At 35.2% G+C, this 26,476-nt stretch overlaps 1 protein-coding gene across 18 annotated transcripts in view; it reads right to left on the bottom strand.

Annotated features, from left to right (window-relative positions):
* The window catches only part of CFAP46 (cilia and flagella associated protein 46), a 93,497-nt gene that overhangs the window by 46,919 nt on the left and 20,102 nt on the right, over window positions 1-26,476 (bottom strand). For 16 of the 18 annotated variants that reach the window (XR_013930439.1, XR_013930440.1, XR_013930441.1 and 13 more), the window contains exons 13-29: window positions 26,112-26,232; window positions 22,974-23,097; window positions 21,921-22,051; window positions 19,260-19,405; window positions 18,589-18,722; window positions 16,271-16,483; window positions 14,728-14,941; window positions 14,199-14,348; window positions 13,337-13,444; window positions 11,203-11,384; window positions 9,330-9,461; window positions 7,911-8,076; window positions 6,274-6,358; window positions 6,028-6,166; window positions 5,326-5,509; window positions 4,723-4,882; window positions 1,589-1,812 (exon numbers count right to left, since the gene is read on the bottom strand). Coding sequence is in view for 6 of the 18 variants with exons in the window: in XM_080401911.1 (XP_080258037.1) it covers window positions 1,589-1,812; window positions 4,723-4,882; window positions 5,326-5,509; window positions 6,028-6,166; window positions 6,274-6,358; window positions 7,911-8,076; window positions 9,330-9,461; window positions 11,203-11,384; window positions 13,337-13,444; window positions 14,199-14,348; window positions 14,728-14,941; window positions 16,271-16,483; window positions 18,589-18,722; window positions 19,260-19,405; window positions 21,921-22,051; window positions 22,974-23,097; window positions 26,112-26,232 (2,613 nt within the window). In the remaining 12 variants the exon portion in view is untranslated. The remainder of the gene's footprint in view (window positions 1-1,588; window positions 1,813-4,722; window positions 4,883-5,325; window positions 5,510-6,027; window positions 6,167-6,273; window positions 6,359-7,910; window positions 8,077-9,329; window positions 9,462-11,202; window positions 11,385-13,336; window positions 13,445-14,198; window positions 14,349-14,727; window positions 14,942-16,270; window positions 16,484-18,588; window positions 18,723-19,259; window positions 19,406-21,920; window positions 22,052-22,973; window positions 23,098-26,111; window positions 26,233-26,476) is intronic. The other 2 variants (XR_013930444.1, XR_013930445.1) reach the window with 2 other exon arrangements.

Raw genomic sequence — 26,476 nt, 5'->3', positions numbered from 1 at the left:
TGGATTAAGTTTTCTATAATGCTACTAATTAATGTTATACAAAAGAAATTTCTAAATATTTAAGCATATGAAAGCATCCATTGAAAGGTTCTCTGTGCATGCAACAGCACAACTTCTGATCTTACCTAAAATAAACCACATTAACTTGAGAAGCTTAATATATTTTGCTGGAGGGATCAACAATAGAATACAAAATATGAGGGAAAATAATGCTGTATGCTGCACAACTTGTCAAAATTTCAAATTAAAGGGTACACATGTCTTTTAAAAAGTCAGAGGCAGCTTTTTTGGCTTGGATTATTCAGGTTTTCAGAGAACATTTAATATCTTCTACTGAATTATTTATGGAGTCCTATCACTTGAAAATCTGCTTTAGAAAAGGACATCTGCAATCAAGTCTGCTTTACTTTGCACTCCAAAACAAGGTTAAACCGTCTTGTAGTACTTCCATTCCTTTAATGCCATGTTTATTCTTTTTCTCCCAGTACTGTTCAGCTGTAAACATGAGTTCTTAGAATTACTTTCATTGTTTTACAACTGGCACTGACAGCTGCATTAACTCTTAAATTTTTTAGTTAATAGTTTATTCAAACAGTAATACTCCTTTCAGATACTTTTTTCTCTCTAGTAAAGTACTCAAACAGTCAAGTTCAGGATATTAAAAATTATGCTTATGTCAATCTGAAAATACCTATATTCAATTTTTATGTTTCAAATCCCTGTCTTAAATCAAATGCTACAGTCTAAAATGATTTCACAATGAAAACTTGATCGTAATTACCACAGGAGTAAGAAACTGCAGGCAAACTGGAATAAAAATTATGCACAAGTGACAGCTTACCAATCTAGTTGATATGTCCCATCTATAGCACTAGGATTCTTTCTATAATGATTTCTGGCATTAGTGTTATCAAGTACAGATTTGGTCCCTTCAAAGATTCACTCATATTTTATGTATAATTATTTTCCTATTTGCTGTGATTTTCAACAGCCATTTAATTTAGGCATTCATATCAATGAGAAATGAAATAATTTTATTTGGAATGCTGTAACAATGAAAAAGTGGTTAGAGAATAATTGGTGAACACTGCCTGTCTATACTTTTCCTCAAAACTTAACAAACCAACATCCGAATTTAATTTAACCGTGTCACACAATTCCTGCCAGTCAAATGACAGCCCCTTTGAATCAACGTAAGTGAAGGTCCATCTGTAATTACCATTCCTCAAACCTGTCAGCAATGTCTTCAGTATGTGTTCCACCACTACTAAGATTCTTTAACAAATTAAAAATACAAAATTTTAGAACCTTTTGCACAAAACATATGAATGTACTCCAGAGAAACAACAGGACGCTGCTTTTATCGTTAACATCTGCTCTCTATTTTCCTAAGAGAAACAACTATCTTGTTTAATCCTTAAACCTGAAAAACTATATTAACTAGACCATAAAATTGGAAATTCTAAAGATGTAGTTAAAACATCAGATGAATAGCTGGCACCATAACTGCACAAGGTAACTTGAAATATACTGGCCACATTATAATACAATATAATACAATACAATATGTATTCTCATACGATCTTACCTGCCAGATACGGATGATACAAGCATACGCCATCAAACAGTGCTGCTGATGAAAAGGAGAACTATAACCAGAAATTAAAGCCATTAATGTCTGTGTTCTAAACAAAGCTTCCAATTGTTTAATATTACTCAAATCTTCCAAAGTAATCTGGGGCATGGTACCATTTGCTCCAATGTCTGTCTTCAAATTTTCTGTAGGCAAAAATTTTGGTACAGTATTTTTTTCTGTTAAAAAAAAACAAGTATCATGCTCATAGTGACAGTATTTTAAAAATGTATTTAAAAGTTAAAATTTCTAAATTGAAATGAAAACATGTATGTGAAAAATCCAGAAAAATGGAAATTCATCTGCTGAAGATGTCCTTATGGTGATGCAATGCTACTGGTACTATGTTTTCAATGAATATTGTAACAGTTACGTATATTAAATGTAAGCCTGACATAGAAATGAAATCCACTGCAAGCAAGCACACTTTAACTGTATATTCTTGAAAATAAACCTGTGGGACAGACGGTCTAACTTACTTATTTCAACCACTAAAGTAGTGTGGCAGTCAAATCAAAAATCCTTTTGATCCTGATGTAGTGGTTTCTGCCATGACTGAAGACTGTGTCCTAACTTACCTAGCAGGTAAGGAGTGGATCTGGCCAGCACTCACTTCCAATACAGAAATGGGCAATAATCCAGTTACAGATGTGTCAATGTCAACTAAGTCTAGAACATAGCTCAAGTTCATCTCTCTGTCTGTAACGAGGTATCTTAATGGCTCTCGATCGCAACTACGGATTATACTCTGCTACTCAATCCTCTCTTTTATGCTGTGTAATTCTAGTAATTTTTCAGTAAACACTTATGTTTTATAGAAATTCCAACTCTGCTTGAAATTCAGCTCAAAACCAAGTACTTCAGCAGATTTTCAGCTTAAAGTGAAGTACTATAAAGACACAGTTATCTTTCAACATCAAATCAATGCTCTGCAACATAAACCAGGGTGCAGGAACATGACACCTATCACAGAATCCAGTAACTGTCACAGATTGATTTATTTAAGTAACAGGCAAGGCGAGTGAATTCTGAACATGAGTAAAACAGTATAAAGTTAGGGAAAAGGACAGTTCAACAGATTAATTTTGTTATTTCATAATAAAAGATACAGATGGCAAGATACACACAGGACAGGTGGTGTGTAAGATGGGTAGGAAATTGGCTTAACAGTCTGCACGCAGATGGCGGTGATCAATGGTCATTGCCCAGCTGTCACAATTGGGGTCCCCCAAGGATCGGTACCCAGGCTGTTCAACATCTTCAGAAATGTTCTGGATGATGAGATTAAAAGCACCCTCACCAAGTTTGCTGATGACACCAAACTGGGTGGTGAGGTGGACGCATCAGAAGGAAAAGCCTTCTTACAGAGAGAGCAGGACAGGCTGGAAAAGTGGGCTAGAAAGAACTGTATGAAAGTTAGCAAAGACAAGTGCAAGGTCCTGCACCTGGGACAACATAACCAAAGAGTCCAGTACACATTGGGATCTGTGTAGCTGGAGAGCAGCCTTGCTGAAAGGGACCTGGGTCTTGGTGAACAGCAAGCTGAGCATGAGTCAGCAAAGTGCTGCTACAGCAATGACGACAAGTTGGATCATGGGCTGTGGGGCATTTCTAGCAGAGACAGGGATGTGACCATCCCACCCACTCTAATCAAGTGTTTGTAAGGCCACAGGTGGAGTACCGTGTCCAGTTCTGTTCCCCACAAATCAAAAAAGAAGCAGACAGACCAGAGAGGGTTCAAAGGAGGGCCGTGAAGATCATCAGGGGGCTGGAGAACCTGCCCTATGAAGAAAGTCTCAGGAAGTTAAGGTCTTTTCACCATGGAGAAGAGAAGGCTCAGGGGGACCTCATCACAGTTTTCCAGTACTTAAAGGGCAGCTGCGAAGAAGATAGAGGCTCTCTCTTCACAAGTCACACAGAAGGGACAAGGGGCAACGGGCACAAGTTGCACTGGGAGAGGTTTCATTTTGATATAAGAAAGAAAAATACATTTTTTACCGTGACAACAATCTACCAGTGGAATAACCTCCCCAGGGACATGGTACAGTCCTCATCACTGGAGGTTTTCAAGACACAGCTGGACAGGGTGCCAGATAATCTCATCTAGGCTTCCTCTTCCACAAAATGTTGGACTGGATGATCTTTTGAGGTCCCTTCCAACCTGGGTTGTTTTATATTTGAATCTGATTTTTCTTATTATTTCAGTTTCCATTAAAAGTTTTGTTAAAAAATTCTTGAAACATTACTGTAAGAAGCCCAGTAGTCATAAACAACCATGTGAAACTGGGTGGGAAGATTATTAAAGAACAGGAACAAACTTCAAATCGCCATACAGCTTTAAAAAAAACCATTAAAACAAAACCACTAAGAGAAAGTTATGAACAGAATACTGCTGTGACTTTAATCAAATGTGTGATACTAGAGATACTGAACATTTACCTTTCTCAGTGCAGAAGTACTTGTCTGATCTATCTCATCTATCCACACAAAAATATCAGAGCAGATGTTGGTTAATGCCACACAGTATTGTTTCAGAAATTAGATACTTTTTTTCCCAACTAAATAATGAGGCATCCTATCAAAATAGATCACTGAGTCCATACCACTGCAAGTGTAAAAGGACCAAAGAATTTTTACAGTTACCTAAGTATTTGAAAGCATATATCCCTTTGAAAGTAATTTTTAAAAAATCAATCTTAAAATACTAGATAAAGCCAAGGAAAGAGCAACGGATATAGGTACCCACATATTGGCACAGAAACCATTTCCTACAGTTATATCTGGGCTTCTATGAGGATCCATTTGAAAAAGTTGCCTAGCATTGCCTTCTGGTAGCATCTCACAACTCAGGAACCCCTACATCAGACAGGAGCTGTATCTTACTATACCAAAAGACTGAGGGTAGGTTTCCATGGCACGACACAGAATTCACAGATATATTTAAGCTAGCATTGAACAATTATCAGTGAATATTGAAGAAAATACAGCCAAGCTGGTGCCATTCTTTGGGGTAACAAGTTCTACATTAAAAATGTCTACTGCATTTGCAGCTGAGAAACTTCTCTGAAGGATATGCACCTTTTACATACCTTTTTCTTGTGAGGATTGCATAGGAAATTTCATATGCAGCAGGAGATCTACCACCCAATCCAGAGACCTAATAACATCACTGAGGGGAAACTGGTTACAATATAACCATTCAGCAAATTCCACCAAATAATCAATCTTCTGCCATTCGTTTTCTTGTTTCTATAAAAGTAATAAAGGAAGAGTTCATTTGTATTTGGTGATGTAAACCATCAAAATGGAATTAAACAACTCAATATAGACTTAATAGAAGCAAAAAATAGTAATTTGACAGTAAGCAGTTTCATTGGCATCATATAATCAAGAGTTACACTAAACAGAATGTAACAGAAAATTACCACTTAATTTTTTGCTTTATCAAAACTTTTGGCTACTATTAGATATCTTTGCTTGGCAGGACCTCGGCTGAACTTTTACTGGATACTAAGATTCAACCATACACAGTTCTCCAACTGAAGAGCAATTTCGAAGTCTCAAAAAACAATGGTCAAGCATATGGTCTTCCTACTGATTCAGTTATGTACTTCACAGAGCTTGCAATCCCATGTATCACTTGAGAAACAACATTCTGTCAGCATTTGAACACATAGTAAAAACTGACACACCTGTAAAGCAATGACTGCATTTTGAAAACAGCTTAACTGTCCAACAATACTTCTGGACATTGTTGCCAAATGACGCCACATATGTGACAAATAATCTTCACTTTCATCTCTGAATTTCTGAATGTCCATCACAAAACTGAATCCCAATCTTGCCTTCACTGTAGCCATATGTTTAAAAATAAAGCTAGAAAAAGACCAAGCAAACTGGAAATTACTTGTATCTGTACCTGTAAAGAAATTCTGTGAGTAGGGTAGATATACTAGCTTGTTACAGAGATATGAAGTTTATAAACTGACATAAAAGGTTCAGATCTTTGAACTTGGATAAGACTATGTAAACGCTACCCTGGATAATTTAGTTTCCATTTAACATAAATGGACTTACAGCTAGGAAAACTAAAGTTTCTGCTATATAACCGTATTTCATGTGCCTATTTTCTCGGAAGAGTAAGATACTACTTATATACAAGTTTGAAAAAAAAGAAATTTACAAATATTAGGAACAGATTAATGAAAGGAAGCACTGCCAATGCATGTCTTTTTCATCAAAAAGACACAACAGTTTTTTGTTATAAGAACTGACAGGCTGACAAAAACTAATCATAGCATTTTCCCAAAGAAAAATAAAAAAAAATACTCAGAGATTTTTATTTTTCAAGAATCAAGATGCTTATTCTAATAAAAATAAGTCAACTAACTTACAGACTGTGTCTTGTCTGAGGCAAAACTTGAATAGCTTCATCTAGGACTTTTAGTGCTGTCTCCCAATCAGATTTATCAGCATGTATATGGAATAATAACCCATATAAGGAGGTTCGTAAGGTCAGATCTTCCTCAGCACCTTTGAAGTATTCAAATGATTTATTAATAAATGAAAGAATTAGAGTAATGATATTACAAAATACTGGGATTTTTTTTATTACCAGATCAAAAGAAAGAAGAACATGCCTGGGTGAAAGCATTCAGCTGGTAACCCAATATTTTGAAAATCCTTTGTAATCCACTGATGCAAAGGCAACACATCTTTCTTCTCCTACAAAGACCAAAAGAGAAAAAAAAAAAGTCTTTTGGTAATCTTTTGGTTAATGTATGCCTTCAAGTATTACTGTACTTCTGTTTCATTTGTAAACCAATTAATATGGTTAATATGAACTATCAACCTGTCACGTAAATAGCTACTTGTGCAGGAGATTAAAATCACAGCCATTTCTCCAGAATAAGTTCTATAATACAAACCCAATACAATAACCAGACTCAGTAATATTCAATCAGTTACACTGATTAAATAACACAAAATCTTGAAGTAGGCTGTTCGAGAATCCCAGAATAGTTGAAGCTGGCAGGGACCCTGCAGAGCTCTCTAGTCTGCACCCCTGCTCAAAGGTTTTGTTCAGCCATCTTTTGAGTACTCCAAGCAGAGACTCAACAGCCTCTCTGGTCAAAAACGAGTAACAGCTTAATTTTTCAGACTGTTTTCAGATCATTTTTAAAAGATGACTCGATGCCTCTTGTCCCATTTTGCTTAGCTGGCTTTAGCTGTGAAAATTTCACCATCATAATTCTCACCCAAAGGTGAGAGACAAGATACATCTACAGAGATGTCAGTACAGAGAGACATCTACAGCACAGTTTTGCAACTTCAAAGATAAATTCACTATCTTGATTCACAAATAGATCCATATAAAGTTCTACTGATACACTGACCACTGAATACATAAAGACTATGCTAATAAATTACCTGAGCTGTACCTACAACTTTTGGGTAAGGATTACACTAGCATCATTAAAGGTTTATCAAATTTGCTCAAATCAGCATTTACTTCTATGAAGGCACAAAGCCTGACTAACCTAGTGGCCTTCTACCATAGAGCGACTGCATCAGTGGACAAGGGAAGAGCTATGGATGTCATCTACCTGGATTTCTGTAAGACCTTTGATATGGTGCCCCATAACTTTGCTGCTAAATTGGAGATACAGGTTTGATGGATAGGCTGTTAGATGGATAAGGAAGCGGCTGGATGACCATGTCCAACAAATTACAGTCAATGGATCAACACCCAGGTGGAAACCAGTAACGAGTGGTATCTCTCAAGGGTCCATACTGGGACCAATACTGTTTAATATCTTCATCAGTGACACAGACAATGGCATTGAGCACAATCTCAGCACATTTGCTGAAAACACCAAGCTGTGTGGTGCTGTTGACATGCTGGAGGGATTTTTTTTCTGGATTTCCCTTTGAGCATTTTCTAAACATTCCCTTTTGTACGCTTCACAAAGTGAAACACTACAGCCCTTCAGAGAGCAAATTATTCTGAAGAGGACTGTTGCGATTCTGACAATTGGCGAGAACCACCAAATGAAAAAAAAAAAATGTGATTCCCTGTACGTGTGAATGTGTGCTATGTGAATGCAGGTAAAAAAAACATGTATGTGTTTATAACAAATAAATCACTTTCCCAGGAAAGGTATCAGTATCTTGAAGTACGTACCCAAAGCTTAATAGCAAACCAAAATTTTTTTTTATCATCAGTACTGTTCACTAAACACAAGCACAATTAGCAATACTTATTAGATATTCTTACCTGTTTGATTTCAGATTCTGCTTTAATTATGTTCTGAAGAATTATTTCAGTAGGTTCTTTAAACTGCTCTCTGTCATGTCGAGAACCTAGCAAAGGTAAACATGTATTCCAAAAGTGTCTAGCTGCAAACATTACAAGGGAATAATTTCCAGCTTCTCCTGCGTACCTGAAGAAAGTGAAATACAGCTTAGTGAAGGGGAACAATCACACTCTTGCCCAAAATAAAGGATTTTACTTCTACAAACATCTGGGTTTACCTGATCCAAGCGCTGCCATATATAAGCTCAGCAACGACGGGTTAGTATGTGAGCTTCATACAAAATATATTTTCCATTTTTATATACAAAACACCTTCACATGTTCAGCAGAAGCAGCAATAAACAAGTACCATATTGATGGTTTTACTGTACTTTTGTGTAATCTTAGCTCAAAAGCCTTCATTACAAAAAATAGCAGAAATCTACTCAAGATGTTCTCATTGGAGTAATCTACTTTTTTGTCTTCCTGTTACTTTCTCATTCTAAAAACATTAAAACGAACAAACCAATTATTAAAATGCTATGGATTTTGAACAGTACAGTGCCACTGTGACATAAGAATATACCCTAAATGTCTCTAGCTGCATTCAAATTGTTTTGAGGATATTTCATGCAAATGTTACTTTGAATTAATAAAATTTAATAATCATCCAGATCGTGATACAACACAATACTCCTATTAGCAAGCAAAAGTTTTAGAATTTAGCTCACAATTATGGATTGGTATTAAACAATCATCCACTGAATAGTTTTACTATTTTCAAAAAAGTAGGTTTTGAATCTGCAAATCTTTGCCATTTTCTACCACAGTTTCATGATTTTTAGAGTCCATATGCTCACATGCCTTATGTCTTAACACTAGACTTAAGGCCTAGGTTTTTTTGTTCACCACTTTTTGTCTCCCTTTTAGAATGTGTTAAGATAGGCAGATTGATGTGCTCAGTCTTTCCTGAAAAACTGCTTGTCATAACATCCAAATTTAAAAAAACCACAGATTCATCTGCAACATGACATCACATCAGGTTCTGTTACACTGCCTAGTCTAACTTCATCACTCTCTTTTTAATGATCAGTGGAAGGAAGAAAGTATTACAATGCTAACAGCGTCACATCAGCCATCACATGTTCATCTTCTAAGAGTTGTAATTGCCTACTTTTGATAATTGATCTGTTTCTTTCAAACAGCAATGAATTCATAGATGCATGTCATGCATCATCCATGTGTCACCTTCTCCTGCCTATCTGCAATCTTCCCACTTTGGGTTCATGACATATATTTTCACAATATTAATATGATGCTCTGCAAGTATTAGATCCGCAAATCTGTAAATCAGATTTTAGGTCTGGTTTATATTAGTTTTTTTCTCAAAATAAAACATACCTGGCACTCTGAACAAAAGCTTTTGATGCTGTAACACGCAAATGTTTTCTTCCAGAAAAATTTTCCATTATACTCTTTCCTTGTATACAAGCAGTAGTGCTCAACATTTCTTGTCTCAATCTGTTACCAGGCCTGAATAAAGGCAAATAAATAATTCAAGAAGTGCTAGCCTTACAGTCTAAGAATATACCAGTTCCTATTAATGATGCTTTCAAGTTGCTACTAAATAGATGTCTCTAGCTGTGGAAGTTACAAATGCTTCTACTGCCTTTTCTTTTAAAATCAGAAAATATTTGAAAAACTGAACATTTTGCAAAAAGATACCAGAAATTATATATCTTTTTCAGAGTTCTAATGAAAATAACTGTGGAATCAGATTTTTAAAATTATTACTTACATTTAACAAGGAGCAAAAATAGATTTAAGGTTTTCTCCCCATTATTCACTACTGTACATCAAAGTATTAGTCCAAAGTCAAACTTAGATGGCAAGCAATTAAAAACAGGAATCGGGAAAATGATACAATTTTTGACACTTTTTTTTTTAATCGGTCTTGCTTATGTCTGGTAAAGTATGCACAGAGCTCTAGAGATACTGATTTGGATCATAATCTACTATATTTAAAAATAATGAATGTAGTTTTCAGTCCTAGCAGTTAATCAGTTGAAAATAAGTAAGTAAATAAATTTGGTATCTTTGGTCAACAGTGATTTTGTAAGAAAAGTAATTATACCATTTTCAAGATTTTTTTTTTTATGTGTTAGTTACAATGTGCAACCATATACAGAAATGTACACATTCTAGTTGGCCTAGTTCCTACTCTGTGGTGAGAACTATCATGTAGTTATGATTTTTGTCCACGAGAGGACACCAGTGTTCTACAGTACAAGTCAACAACAACGAAAAAAAGTAAAAATAAATAACCCTTCTTTCTCCTGAAGCTGTACCTTACCATGGCAAGACAAAGTTTATCTTCTGTTTCCCTGGAAACAACATTGATATTTCATAACTACATTTCTTTGTCAAGGAATCAAACATTTTATCATTCACTAGTTTGCAGACTGCTAGACATGCAGCAAGTATTGTTCTCAACTTCTGTAATTTTCTGAAACCACGTTTTTCATATTAAGATACCATATTTGCTTTTACATGTTTTCCCCCATGTAGCAAATAACATGAATTTCAAAGGGCAAAATACTGCTATTTTTAAAGAGACATTATTTTTCAGAGAGAAAAATGAACAATTATATTCAAAGTGTTTCACATGTTTATTTCAAACTTCCTACATTACAAAAAAAATTTTACTAAATGGAGTTCCCTACTTTCTCATTTGATAAAATTACATTCTGGTTTTGGAGGACATGCACATAAAAATCTAGAAGGATCAAAGGATATAAGCTTTTTATAATGAAGGACTCCACTTTCTGTTCATACATGAAACCTTTTTTCTCTTTTTTTCTTTGAGATCAAAGTTTTCAATTATCAGGTAAGTAAGACACTGAGCTTTTAAAGAAATGAGTTACATTCCTATTGCACTCATATGCATACATGGTAATAAAGATGGTAAGGACTACCTGACAGCAAAGCTTGGAAAACAGTAGCTGCTTATCACCTATTATCACTCACAGCTCCATCTTTTTCCATGAACTGTGTAGACCCTTTGTGTACTGGAGCCAGCTCAGCACTGGAAGCAGTCTGCATCAGCAAAAGAACTAGAATAGGAAAACTTCATTTTCACCTCAAACTGTACAGTTCCTTTGTAATAAAGATTTTCACTTTGGATTATGTGATCAGATGCATTTGCCCTACAGATTCTTTCCTCAAAACTTAGTTCAAATATACCACAAGATCATGCAAAACTCCATGTACTTACATTTCATATTTCTTAGTATCTCTATTGTGGAAACTATTCTCATCTGATTGCAAGATCCTTCTGGAACAAGTCATCACTATTTCATAGTCATGTGATACATATGCAAAATATGTAAGTCGTGTCAGCGTCTGCAATTCCACTAAGGAATCTGACCACCTGCACTCTAACGCCAACTTCACTAACTGGAAAAAAAATAAACATAAAGAAAAAAAAAAGAGAGAGTATAAATCTCAGGGGTTTATCATGCCCTTTTTCTACAGTACTTACATGCTTACAGCTGTACCTTCCAGACAACCCACCCGGACATGGAACAAGTACATGATAAAACAACCCAGAAAATCAGTTACAAGAACAATCAAAATATACAACAGAGAAGCATCGTCCACCTTGTACTAAGTATTATAATAGCATATCATAAAACCAGTGTGGATGCTTTTTGTGTCTAAGTGTGGATGCCTTTTCACCAGCAGTATCTGCCAGAACTTACTATATCCTCAGCCCTCTTCTGAAAGCCAGCGGAACAGGACTTCCAACATACAGAGCCCATTTTAGTTAAGCCAAAGGTAAGAATGGGAGATAGAATTGGTTTTACAACAGTGTTTTGTATATAGTTTCATTATAGGACCTAAATGTCTTCCTCACTTTCACATGCCTCAGTCAGAAAGTTCCGTCTTTCTAAGATAATCAGAATTGTTAATGAATTGGTCAAAATTAGGATACTACAATACTGTTCTCCAAAACTAAACCACTTAAGTGACGGCTAAAGCTAACTCATAATACTTGGCATAAATTTGTAGACCAACTAGAATTAGATACCTTATTTTTAAAGGCCCAGATCCTAGTTTTTAGAAAGAAGGACTTCTACAAGTGTTAGACAATGTCTCCAGATTCCTAGCTAAATAGGGAATACATCTCAGTCCTGTAAGAAAACCCTTTACAGGAGGTAGAAACAATAAAAGTGGCAATCAAACAGGTAAGACTACAATTCACTGTTTTGAAAGTTCAGGCTATAAACCTTCCTGTACTACCTTTCTTCTTGAATAGCCTGGTAACCAACAGGATCACAGGGAAAGTGTGGCACTATTCAGCATGAGTAATCCTGGAGGACTGATCAAAAGCAAGTACTTTAAGAAACTATGCCTCATATGCCTTTAAGCATTGGGACAGGCTGCCTAGGGGAGTGGTGGAATGCCTGGAAGTATTTAAAAAATGTGTAGATGTGGTGCTTGACAGCGTGGTTTAGTGGTGGACTTGGTAGTCATGGGTTAACAGTTGGACTTGATGATCTTTAAGGTCTTTTCCAATCAAAACGATTCTATGGTTCTATGTAAGAATTGTCAAAAAGCAACCTAAATTCTTTAAATAGTTACAAATTGTTGTGTTCTACCTTGCAACTGCCAAAAGTAAATTCACTATAGCACGAAGTTTTCTGTTGAAATTCTGAATACTTCTAATATAAACCCTAAAATACACCTCTCTACAACTACCTGAAAGCAGGTTGTAATGAGGTGGGTGTCAGTCTCTTTTCCCCAGTAGCAAGTGATAGGACAAGGTGAATGGCCTCAAGTTGCACCAGGGGAGGTTTAGATTGGATATTAGGAAAAACTTCTTCACTGAAAGGGTTGTCAAGCACTGGAACAGGCTGTCCCAGGAAATGGTTGAGTCACAATCACAGGAGGTATTTATGTAATGTGGCACTCAGGGTCTTGGTTTAGTGGTGGACTTGGCGAAGTTATGTACGGTTGGACTTGATGATCTTAAGGGTCTTTTCCAGCCTAAATGATTCTATGATTCTATAAAGTTTTCTCCACAAAAAGTGAAAGGTCAGAAGTACAGTTCTGTATAGAATTAATCTGAATCCATTATGCTCATCTGATAGTTATGGAAATAATCTGTTAGAGCAAAATGGGAATAATTCTAATACTAGTATTCTAACGCTATCTGGTTTTTTACTCCATCACAAAAATCCTGTACCTGTTTGTAATTATTCAATCTCTTGGAAAGTTTTAAAGGAAATAATGCTACAATATAAGTTTCAAAATTAAATCTGCCTCCATCCAAAACTGAAACTGAAAGCCCATTTATCCTATGCAATTTCTTAAAACTCAAGAGCTAATAAAACAAAGCTAAATACCTGAGATAAGCTAGGAACAGTGAAATCCATGAGACCCAAGCCATTACATGAATACATTTCTAGACCAATAAGAATTCTTGTCATAGCATTTTGTGCTTCATCATTACTCTAAGCAGAAATAAAAAAATCACATTAACAGATTATTTTTTTTTTGCAAGTAAACATTACTAGGGACACTAATTGAGATAAGGTAATAGTAACTATGTTTTAAAACTTCAGTTTACATTAAGCAAGCCTTCCTCTCTTTATTGCGTCCTTAACATGGTAAATCTTACATATTTATTTACTTTAAATTACCATTGTGAACTCTGAACTACTACAGTTTCAACATTAGAAAACAGTAACAATGCAATGAATGTAAATTATATATATACCTGAGGGATTCTGGTTTTATAGACAAAATAAAAAGATAGGAATAAATAATTACTTTCCAATTTACTATCATATTCTATATAGAGAGACCATACTAAATGTTGATATATCTTCTCTTTCTTAACATTTTTAATGTAGCCATTTTATTATTTTAAAAGTATGAATTCAAATCCAACTCTGTTATACAGTCATTGTATGACAAATACCACCAAAATTATTTTCCACAGCTAAAAACAGAAGGCAGAGTTAAGAAATGTAGACTCACTACTATGCCCACATAGACTCATTACTATGCCCAATGTGAAAATTTTGCTGTATTCCATTAAGATTTATGGGATCTACAGCCAAAATTTATTTTCACGCTGTATTCAAATACACAGAAGAAAATACACATTGGTATTTTCAGTCATCATTAAATGAATCTATGAAATTAATTTTAATTTTTCAAAGAAGAGCTTCAACATTATGCAGGATTTCAGAGAAACAATACCTCCTCCTCAGTCCCAAGTTTATGTTCAATCTGCTGCTGATTTAACTGTTTTGCTTTCACCCATGTAGCAATGATCTGTTGTTGCACAGCAATAGGAACTGTTTCATTAGGTATGGTTCCAGTTGTCACATTCAGAGCAAAGTCACAAATCTAAACACCAAGAAAGACAAAAAAAGAAAAAAAAAAAAAAAAGAAAAAAAAGACTGCAATAGAGGAGAAATGTGGAAAGCTCTTTGTATGCAACGTTTTCCCCATTAGTTATTTTAAAATTACTGTACATGCACCTCTAAGCCTAACAACATCTCCATTAAGTCAGCCCATAAAGTAAATAGAAGCCCCAGTTGAGTTGGTAAGGAAATTCAGCGTGCATTTGGGGATGACCTGTGGTGGCAGTAATGGTAAAAGATGGTAGCTTATTTTTTGTGAAAATTTCTACAATTTAGTTTATACGAATTGGAATAGAACACAGCAGACCAAAAAAAAAAAAAAAAAAAAAAAAAAAAGACTACAAAAAATGAGGGGTTTGTACCTCTAATGCAGCTTTGATATCAGGAAGTCCCCTGGGATCTACTGAAAAAGACGGGATGACATTTGCTTTTTCACGTTTCTCTGTTGCAGCTTTTCTGCTTCTGTCTGTTGCTGCAAAATTTTTTTTCTTCTCAGCAAGATTTGGCTTTGGAATCCAACAAAGAATTAAGCCCCGAGCCAAAGCATTACATAACATCAATAAAATCTCAGCACTTCTGTAGAAGAGAACAAAAATCAGAAGCTTATGCTGCATCACATCAAAGTAAGAGGAAGTACTAAAGTATTTTACTTTCAAGTAATAAGCATTACTTGAAAAATCTGTATTTTTCTTAGAAAGCAAAATTATGGATGTTATGAAAAAATTTCCCATTGGAAAAGCAGTAAAATGGTTAAATGTGCAAAAAACCATCCAACTGTCATAGTTTACGTCATGTTTTTTCAGCTCTTTCTATAATCAAAGCTTCTATTTCCCCACAGAAAAATAAAATAAAATTCGTATTTATGTTAAACACACTTAAAATATAATTTTTTACTAGTGGGCTGCTATGTATGAAAATAATGATTATTTCCTAAAAAAATTAACCTAAGCCAAACTCTCAAATAAAGCCATTTATTACACTATTACCCTTCATGCTAAACAACTGCTGAGCTGAAAAAATCTTTTTTTTTTAATAAAATACAAACTGAATTATGACTCAGAGATTATTGCTGATACATGCTAATATAAGTATCAGGATTAATAAACTGGTATTACCAGTCTTCATCTGCACAAACTGCACTTTAGGCTTTATCTCCAATACTGTTACAAGAGCATTCTTTGCTGCTGGTCCTAAGTTTGCCTAGTGTGGAGATAACTGTCAATAATGTGCTAAAATTTACAGGATTTTATCCCAGTCAGACTTTGACCACAGCATCTCCTCTGTCATAGTCAATCATCCTCCCATTGCATTTACTACAGAACTGGATTTCTCTAAAGCACTGTGAAATCTACGTTCTCATTTTCATGGGCTATTATTAATGTGCACATTCCCTTTATTATTTTTTCTCTTTTCTCTTACATTTCATAACCACTAGTAAGCACCTTATTCTAGATCAGAAATATTTACAATGAACACTATTTACAATATAATTCAACTTCAGAGCAACTGACAGCAAGCAAACACATTTCAAGCTGTCCTGCAAACTCAAAAGGCTAAGAAAATTTTCCTGATTCTTTCTGACTAGCTTAACGAAACACTGTTTCACATGCATATGTTGCTATTCCACAATAAAGAGAAATTAATATTGCTTAGTCTCAAGTTAACATGGATTCCAGTGAACAGTAACAAAAAACAGATAGAAAGGATTAAGAAGTCATTTTCACACCACAAAATTAAATTTATCTTCTGAAATACTCCATATATACCAAGGTCCTTCTACGGCTTATGAAAGCCAGCAATAAGTCTTTCACAGCACAAAGTGAAGTCACTTTCTTTATGTCTTTAAAAGTATTTTTTCTGTTTTAGAGAAAAAGGGCATGTTCATAACCCAACATCTACATTTACCCATTGTGCCCAACAGCCTTGACAGCTCCAAGAAGAGTGTGCAGGTACTCAGTAATTTCCCTCTGTCTTCCTGAAGAGATAAGATGTCTATTGTAGTTTAAGATGTACACCACAGCATTGTGAACAATCCAGGCTTCATTCAATTCTTCTCCTATTTCAGCTGCACGTTGGAAATTTTCCATAGCATACTGAGATAAGTAGTCTATCCATAAACTATAAAATTAGTATAAAGAAGCTGTTATTCCAAAAGTTCAACACTAGAAGGAACTATATCATAAGGTTAAATATGCAGTAGTACATCTCAGTCAACAACAACAATAAAATTTTAATCACTTTTCAATTGCATTTATTAAGTCTTCATTCATTAACTTCTATTTTACTTGGATGAGAAGATGACTCAGGAAAGGAAATAGTATCAACATAAAATGAGTAGTCTCCAACACTAACATGCTATTAGCTTAAAAAATAGTAGCTAAAATTCATGTTTCATCCACATGGTTTTTTTTTAAATGCATATGTGAATCCACACATCAGTGCCAGAGATCATTAAACACCCATGACAGGGCTCTACTTGAACAGATATAAGTAAGGCCTTCCACCTTCCACTCTAGAGTTAAGGAGGCATCTTATACATGTAACAACTACATGTGTTCTTGCACTCCAAGAAGCAATCTCCAGATGTTCTGAAATGCTAAATTCATTTTTAATACAATAACACCTTTTCCATAGTCTATGCAGTAACTTTTTTTCTTTTTTTCCCCTCCATTATCAAGATGTACCATTACTTAGAAAAAGTAATATTAAAAATATACTCTTGAATGACCATACAGAACGGCCACCGTTAAGTCACAAAACCAAAAGCACAAACTGACACAGGATATTACTATGTCAACTGATAAAGAAAATGTATTTTGAATTAAGAAACTTAAAAGTGCAGAAGCTGCTAAATGGCAGAACCAGGCCTTGTCCCTTGTATAGTCGTAATCCAAGGCTGGTTTAAAATTTAGTCAATTTAATTAGCAGGAGAATAGCAAAACAACAGATGATCAATTTGTGTACACAGGTGCTCTCAGAAACGCAGGTGTTTCTAGAAAAATTAGTATACGTGAATAGGAATTGCTTGTTCAAAGACTAAGTGTGCTTGAAGAAGTGTGTGAGTTAAAGCTGGCAGAAGATAATGATCCGAGGAGGAGCTTGGAACCGAGGCAGAGACTGGAACTGAATAGATGGATCAACTGGGACAGGGTCAGGTGACGGATTCACAGAACTGACAAGACCAAAGGAAACTTCTAAAAACTTTGGCCATTGACTAATGATTTGCTAAGTGTATATAAGTTGTGCTGCATCCCATTGTTCTCTGCCACTCACTGGGGTGGTGGCCCAGCTTTGAGTTGTGATTAAAGCAAACCTAGTGGTACCCATGTCTGTGTGAATTTTTCCTTTAACATCAAGAGTAGTACAGGACACAGTAGACCAAAGTGCTTTTTTCCTGTGAGTTTTTAATCTAATTGGGTAAACTCATGACCAGCTTAGTAGCACATTTTGGAACAGAATCCTCATCTTTGTCCCTTGGTTCTGGTCAATTTATACTTTTTCCCATTTTACTGAACATTTACAAGCAGACAGTGTGAGAAACTTTAATCTTCAGACTTAATGAACAGAATTAAGCACACAACTGACATCCTCTTTCAGGACATGACTGCTGTCACAATAAGGCTAATATTAGCATGAATGCGAAGAGAGTTTCAGTATCATCTTCAGAATTCTCTCCCCTCTCCTCCTTCACAAGAAATAATCATGTCAGACCAAAAAAAACCCCAGTACTCACTATTCTACTCTCTCTTATTTGTTTCAGTTAATTGGATGGAACAGACTAGTTTTGCAAACTGAAGTACTCCATTGTATGTATTCAGGTACTCAGATATCATTATAGTTACCGGAATTATAAAGCAAGCTAGAGAGTTTTTTGATTTCGGGAAGTGTATTTTTAAATACAGAATTTCATGGTCTGAATGTCAATATCACACAGATTTAATGTTTTTTAAGGTTAGGATACTACCTTCTAGTTTCAGACCAATAAATGTTAAATGAAAAATAAAATACACAGTCCAGCATAAAAGCAACCTAAAGTAAATTTATTTCTAACTATTTTTTTAGATTCTTTTCCTTTCCCCATTACTGTGACTACCTACAACTACAAAGTATATAGTGACAATCAATTTTACTAAGGAGAAATAACTTTCACAATTATCATCTGTATGTGATAATAACAATCTGTTAAGAGTTCCTCAGTCTTGTTATATATTAGAGAAAAGCACCTGTACGTTTTCCATTCTGGATCACTCTCAGGAAGATATGAAACATATCCTGGATGATACTGACTTGTATCTTCTGGAAGTACAGCATGATCATTCAGTTGAACTCCCTGAAATCTTAATAAATGAACAGTTGCCTGGAAAGATAAATAAATTTTATGCCCATGTTATCATTGTGAAAATAGAGTGTAACTTAGTATTATTATATTATTGTTTCCTCTTCAAAAATTAAAAAATACAAAATGCTTTCCCAGATGTTTTACGGGCATGTAAAACTATACACAAATCAAAGTAAAATACTTCCTAATCTTCCAGTTGTCTGCAGCTGATTTTACCAAATAATTTCACTGACAAAAGACAATAAATTTTTCTTTACTTTTTTTTAATCATGCTGGAACTTTAAGGATCCAGGAATAAAATGTCATGTCAAACATTTACAATAGAATCTCTTGGAACAAAATGTTATCACCGTCTTCAGTGAAACTATTGTTACAGGTACTTTCACACAGTATTTTGATAAAGATGGTGCATGAAACTACTTCATCCTTTAGCTCCTGTGGAGATAGACAATCATTCAACTCAAAATTCCAGTGCATTAAGATATATACAGAGAATTATACATAAACCAAAGCTAAACTAAACATATATGAATGACAGCTATGTAATTTATTTACCTCTGCATTAATGAATCTTATTTCTGCTAATATTCTGAGTAAATCTCTTTCAAAAGAGAAAGATTTAGCAGGCAGTAATGATTCTCCTGGTAACCTGTCACATTGATCGTCATCCATTGTAGTTGTACTAGCTTTCTTCTTCTGTGCTAAAAGTAAAGAAATATATAAATCCATTATTACTACCATGCAAATCAGAATAAAAATCATCTTCATTTTAAAATTTATAAATCCCTACACATTCATAAATCCACAAGAAAGAGTTAACAAGTACATATTTAAAAATACTTCACTCATTTTTTCTGTCAGTACAATTTACTGCACTCAAAACTCATTCTTCTCAAGCAGTGGTGAGGTACTGGTTACCTGTGATTCTGCTGCATTTGTGCAAAACCTCCAGTATTTGCAGCAAATAACTTGCTCCAATCATAGCATACTGAAATTACAGTAATATGAATATAACCCATGGCCTCTAGTTCAATTTTATTCCATCAATGGAAGTGGAGCACTGTTCACTATGTACTAGCTACGATTTCAAGTGTGTTTAAATCAGCAATGGGGTTGACGCTCTGGCAACACACACATCAATAAAGAGAAAAATACCACTCTTTTCCTTTCGTTTAATAATGAAGAAAAGGGACCAAGATTATTTTAATATAAACACAAAGTAAGAGCATAAAAGCTGTCACAGTGGGTTCCCTCTACATTGTTGGCCAGTAGTGGGTGTTTGAGGAAAGGCATAAAAAGTAGGATACAGAAAGCTACTTTTTTTTCCTGGCCTATCTGCAGTTTTTTAGAATCTGCATCCAAGCAATCTCCTGAACCAGAAGTTCTGTTTGACCCTTCAAGTTCCATACTGTCTGATAAATGTAACATGAGGGTTTGTCTAATTTTTTTTAAACCATACTCTGATATTCCAAAATAACCTCTTAATTTCTGTCAAAAATTAACGGTTTTGTTTTCTTAAAACCTACAGTCTGATAATTTGGCTGCATTGCTCCTGGTTCCTATACTAATCATACATTTACTTTCTCCAGGCTAGCCATATTTTATATTTCACCTCTTTTCCAAACTAAATGGGAAAAAAAAGTAGTTACCAGAAACTCAGGGCAACCACAAACCAAAAGTATCACGAACAGGAACTGGTGTGGTTTTTTTCTGTAACTCTGGAGTGTCTTGAATTATTTGCCTTTATTCAGGCCCGACAACCAAGCAAACCTCTATAGAGGGTCTTCACGCTACAATTATCTTTGCCCTGCCTTCAATATGATATAAAGACAACCTTTAATTTTTCTCACCCACTAATCCTAGAATTAGTAGTAGTAAAGAAAACTTAAGTGGAACATGAAAACGAAGTGCCAAAAGTTCTCAGAGAACTCCAGTCAACCATAAATTTCTCTTCCTGCCCTGAATATCTACAGGCTTATCCACATTTCATTTAACTACAGGTAGTATTCCCACAGTTAGAAACTGCCCAGAACAGATTTCCTCAACTGCTCCACCAAATGCAGCATTGTTTCCTTTACATTTACAGAAACATGCAGCACCCAATATAGGTATGTATGGGTTTCCAGGAGGACACTCTACAGTTCTTGAGAACGGAGACCTTCAGCGACATCGCAGTTATTGTTTAATTTGTAGTGAAGTTCTCTGAAAGCATCAACCAACTCCAGCAACCTCATAACAAACTGAGCCATCTAAAACACTTCTGAAGAGAAATGGGAAGTGTCTTGATCTTCTGCTTGATCACCTTTACCTTGGAGATGCAAAACTCGTGAAAGAAAAAAGAACATACCAGTTCCTATTAATAATGCTTTTGGTGCATGGTTGCACTGAGTTTCTGGTAACTACTTCTTTTTCTCTTAAGTTTGGAAAATGGGTGAAACATGAAGCATGGTTAGCCCAGAGATGCAAAACTTGTGAAAGAAAACAGGTAAACGCCCTATTTTAAGTGAACCTTGGAAACAGTCTAGAGAAACAAATGTGGAATAGGTTCAATTAACATTGGCCAGAGAAAAAAAAACAGCCAACAGGGTGGGTACTAGAATTCATCTATTCTTTAAGGTGAATTTTATGAACTCCCAGGCAGAAAAACCTTTTAACATATATATGTAAAAGTCAGCAAGTAGCTAGTGGTTTGAAAGTGCTCTTTCCCTGAAGATGAGAACTCTTAAAGCGTGTGGTAGGTTTTCAGCAGACTTTCAAGGAACAAGGCACAAAACAACATCAGATACCTCAGAGGAACCATTAATAAAGGAGCAAAGGGTAAAAAATGTTACCACATGAGCCTCATACAACGTGATAATAATCCATTTTTTTTCAGGTAATTAAGTATGACAGAGATGGATAATATGGACTTAGATGAACATCAGGGAATTAACCTCTTTTCTTAGATACATTTCATGTAGATATTCTTCTTTAGCACTGGTGAAACATTTCTGAAGGCAGAGTACAGTTCCAGCAGAAAAAAATGTACTAACTGATTTCTAGATTTGGAAGTAGAGAGAACATTCCATGTATGCCAACATACAGTGACAAAGAGTCTTGGGGAACTTCACAAATGGGAGGGGAAGAAAATAACAATAATGGCCGACTTCTTCAAGTAACCCTAATAAATGAGGAAAAAGTTCCTCTTACAACATTCAAAACAATTTGTTCACTTACTTTTCTTAGGTTTTGTTACCTTCCTAAACAAAGTATCATCATACAAGAGACAAAATCTGCATGCTGCACGGCAGACATCCCATACTTCTTGTTTACGTGCAACTTTTGCCAAATCTGCCCAAAGTATAATTCTGCCAAAGAAAAAGCATACATAAAATTACTTCATAAACAGGATTATCTTCCACACTTCAGAATCAACAAAAAATTAATGTCAACAAATGATGGCCATCATAAATAAAATTTTAAATCTAATAAAAATTAATAAATTGAAGACTTCTTATCAGTGGCAAAGACAACACTATTACTTTATTAATATTACTTTATTAATTTAAAAAAATATTCTCTCAGTAATGAGGAGTGGGGCAAAATTCTTGTTTTGGATAGTAACTTTACTGACATTTCAAAATATGTGTGCCACCCCTAATTATCTATCTTATAAAATAAACCAAATATTTCAAAACTGGTGTTGAGAATTTCAAAACAAGTTTGTACTTTAGAATTTTTTAGAAAAAAATAGTTTAAATTTAATCACAGGAATTTTTATTGCAGCAAAACAAATGAAACACCTCCTTTTAAATGAAGGATGATAAACCAGTATACAAATACTCAAAACAAAACCTGTATCTTTCTGACTCTCAGAATGGACTAGTTCATTTCTTTAACAAACAAGATGTAGCATGCCATGTGGTTCAAGAATGTTAAAAGGTATTTCAGCAAAGTTTCAATTGTACATCATGTTATTCAGTCTTCCAGCCTTAATTCACGCATCCTTCTGTTTGTTCAGTACGTATCAATAGAATAGGTGAGTTTATGAGTGCATGTGAGAGAGCAGATTAGAAACAGGGAAAGAATACAGTTATGCATAGCATGTGAATGTAATGGAACTTTTCAGTCATAAAGTTAAACAGATGTTCAAAATGCTTTGCCAGGTCTGACTGAAGTATTCTATCCAGCCTCCTACAAGGTATCATTAAGTAATTTAGCTGCAGTAAGAAACTTTCCCATTTGAGACTTCTACACAAGACAAAAGAGACACTTGTCTATAATACCTACCTCTCCCTGTCATTTTCATTTCTTAAGTGTTTAACATGTTCCTCAGCTTTCTCTATGCTTTTAATATGATGTTGTGCTTTTGCACAGAGGTAGCTTATTTGGCTCCTACTTTTACCTGAGGAAACTTAGCAAAGAAAGAAGAATGTAAGGTAATTTTTAAGTATCAGAGATGAAAAAAAAAAACACATGAAGGGTATGCAATTCGATTCATAAGTAGTTGCTGAAACACTTGATATTCAGCCCTTTTTTCAGTCCTTCAAGCTTTCCAAATCCAACTAACATGAAAAAACTACACCCCACCAGCATCTACTGCATTTTGCCTGTATCTTCAAATAGAGCTGTCCTACACAAAACCTGATTTATGCTTGTCTGGCCCCCAAATATCTCAAGTACACCTCTTTTCTGACAGGACATGCATTGCTCTAATTAGCCTCAGTCAAGAGTAAATGGATGAAGTAATTTATGCTGCATTTTAAGAATGCTTATCTAATCAAACACATTTTCAAAGAATACTAAAGTTTGTTGTTTTGTTTTAATTTGAGAATACTGACTTTTGTTTTACTAAGTCAACAAGATATTGGGCAAAAATATTAACCAAAGAAATAACCAGCACAGAAAAAAGATGCAAGGGAGGAACAAGCTCACTCCCTAAGGTAGAAAATTGCTCCAGTGGTTCAGATACATCACAGATTTTTGGGTTTTTTTAGTGTACTGACATAGAGGAGATGTTCTGCATTGGAATATTAGAATACAAGTAACATGATGTGACTGGGAAATCTGATGAGTTTGTACATTCACCTGAATCTAAGTAATGAACCCTAATATAACGCAAACTGAGTAGATTGTCACATGATCCTCAAAAACTTTGCCAAATAATAGCAGCAAATACATATAAAAGTATTTCTGGCTTTAAAATATATATTTAAGCAGGTTCACTTACATTTACTGTCGTGGTTTAAACCTAGCCGGTAACTAAGCCCCATGCAGCCGCTTGCTCACTCCCCCTCACCCAGAGGGAGGTGGGGGGAAAGAGTTGGAAAGGAATGCAAAATTAGAAGGTCGAGATAAGAACAATTTAATAATTGAAATAGAATAAAAAAAGAAAGAACAGTAATAACAATGACGACAATAACAGTTATAATGAAAAGGGGAAAGGAAAGAATAAAATCCAGAGGGAAAGGAAGAAAGGCACACGTCGTGCACGATGCAACTGCTCACCACACCAACCCATGCCCAGCCAGTCCCTGAGCACTGACCTGCCCCCCTGGCCATCCCCCGGGTAGACATACCAGGCACGGCGTCCCATGGGATGGAACATCTCTTCGGCCAGTTTGGGTCAGCTGGCCTGGCTGGGACCCCTCCCCCTTCCTTGTGCCCCTCCAGCCTTTTTGCAAACAAGGCCTGAGGAACTGAAAAGTCTCACATCAAAGCCAAAACACAGCACTGTGCTAGCTCCTAAGAAGGTCATTCAGTCCAACCCAGCTGAAACCAGGACAATTCACTTACAAGAAAAGAGGAAGGCAGAGCGTCCTACCATTCCTGTCAAAAATATTTTGCAATGCATTACCCAGCATATTATATGCTGTGTTACCTAACTATACACATAGATCAACTGACAGAATTTTTTCAGTATAATACATAATGACTGTAATATTATGAAAGGTTGTAGAGTAAAGAACTGTGGATTTAAAAAGTACATTGTTCTCTAGCTATATGGGTACAATCCTCACTAAATTAGGCCAGCATATACATCAAAAAGAATGAAATGTTGGTGCACAGTTATTTATGCAACTTAAAAGAAAAAATAACCCTACAAATCTCATGTCCTGGCCTGTGTGTACTTTAATAATAGAGTTGCATATATATTTTTCTTATTCCTTGAATAAACATGTTCAATTTTGTTGTAACCTAAGTGTCATGGAAAAAGCAAAGAACTCACTCTTTGGATGACAGCATCAGGAATAACTGAAATCTTTCAAAACAAAATTTTACAAAACATTGTGTCAAATAGAAAGTTTTGTAGTAACTGTATTATTGTGATAACCTCACTCATTTTAATGGCTTACCTTGGAAGGATAATATGCAGTAAACTTTATTCTGAGGAAGTTTGGATATAATTTTACAGTTGTCAAGCGAAAATTCAAGAGCAAGTAGTAATATATGCATGCTTTTAATTCTCCTCATTGCACAAACACAATGCATTTTATCACTTTAAATTGTGTATGAAAACGTGTTTCCAACAAAATGATTTTCACATACTTAAAGGTACTGCATGAAGTAGGACTGTTGATTCCGTAAATAACATTCTTACTTGTAAGTCATCAGTTGATCAAGTTGCAAATGAGAATATGCAAGGTACAAAACTTTGGCTTGTCTGAATAGATAGCATGAGAGAAATGCATAGCCATTCATGGCACAAACAAGCTGCTTTGGAAGCTATAGGACTCCTGTAGTATTCCCTTCCTTCAGAATAATCTCTACTCTGGGATTACACTGGCTATACTCAGAAAGTTAGTTAAATTAGTCACGTACTTGCTTTATTGCCAAGACAAGACAGAACAGTTAAAGCATTCTGGAAGATGTTCCCTGTCCCTTCTTCAACAACAGGCTGTATAGCCACAAACAAAAGCTGTTTGTGGACTAAAGAACAGGGCTATTTATGATCAATGCCTAAACTTCTTGTGCAAAACTTGTTCTCTCAAAAGTAAGATTTCAGAACAGAAAGACAATTACAGTATAGAACGAATACCCAATATTGTATGTAATTAACACAGATTATTATGGGGTGAAACTTGAAAATACCATTTAAAACTGACCTTGACTAAGAACACTCAGGAGCTGCACACAGTGAAAATAAAATTACAGCACAACTTACAGCACACTACAGCACAAAAGTAAGATTCAGATGAATTTGAAGGGGAAAACAGTTAACATTTCCTCTTCCAGTATCACAATATAAATTGTACATACCTAATGAGATCTATAGCAGCTTTCCCACAGAATTCAGCAGAACTGTCACTTCACCTGTATTGCAACATTCTCTACACGTTTTTGCTAGAAGTCCTGTCCTACCTTTAAGACCATGCAGAGCAATCAAAGTCAAGTGTAGTAACTTTTAGTCACACATATGTACGTTACCTTTAGCTTCATTTTCACTGTCAAGGACTATTTGAAATGAATCAGGAGCTATTGCAAGACCTGCGTTTACCAGAAGGGATCTCTTTTTCCTCACATTATCCTTCTGCTTTCCCCTTTTAGCCTACATAAAGAAAAGAACTAAGTGTTGTAAGGTTATTTTTTATTATATCCCCACTTATAAATCTTATTTGCTAAACATAACAGAATGCAGATCATAGAACTTAATACTACCAAAAAAATACCTATAGGAACTGTCTGTCTTCTCGTATCTCACACATCATTCTGCAGTATTATTACTGAAAGTGACTGTAGAACTTTGGTTGATCTTGACATGACTACATCAAAGAACAGAATAAAAAGTACTG

The sequence above is a fragment of the Falco punctatus genome, assembly GCF_963210335.1.
Source record: "Falco punctatus genome assembly, chromosome: 9".
In the NCBI taxonomy this organism is placed as follows: domain Eukaryota; kingdom Metazoa; phylum Chordata; class Aves; order Falconiformes; family Falconidae; genus Falco; species Falco punctatus.
The sequence above is the reverse complement of the archived record's forward strand: the minus strand, read 5'-3'. Positions and strand labels throughout refer to the sequence as shown.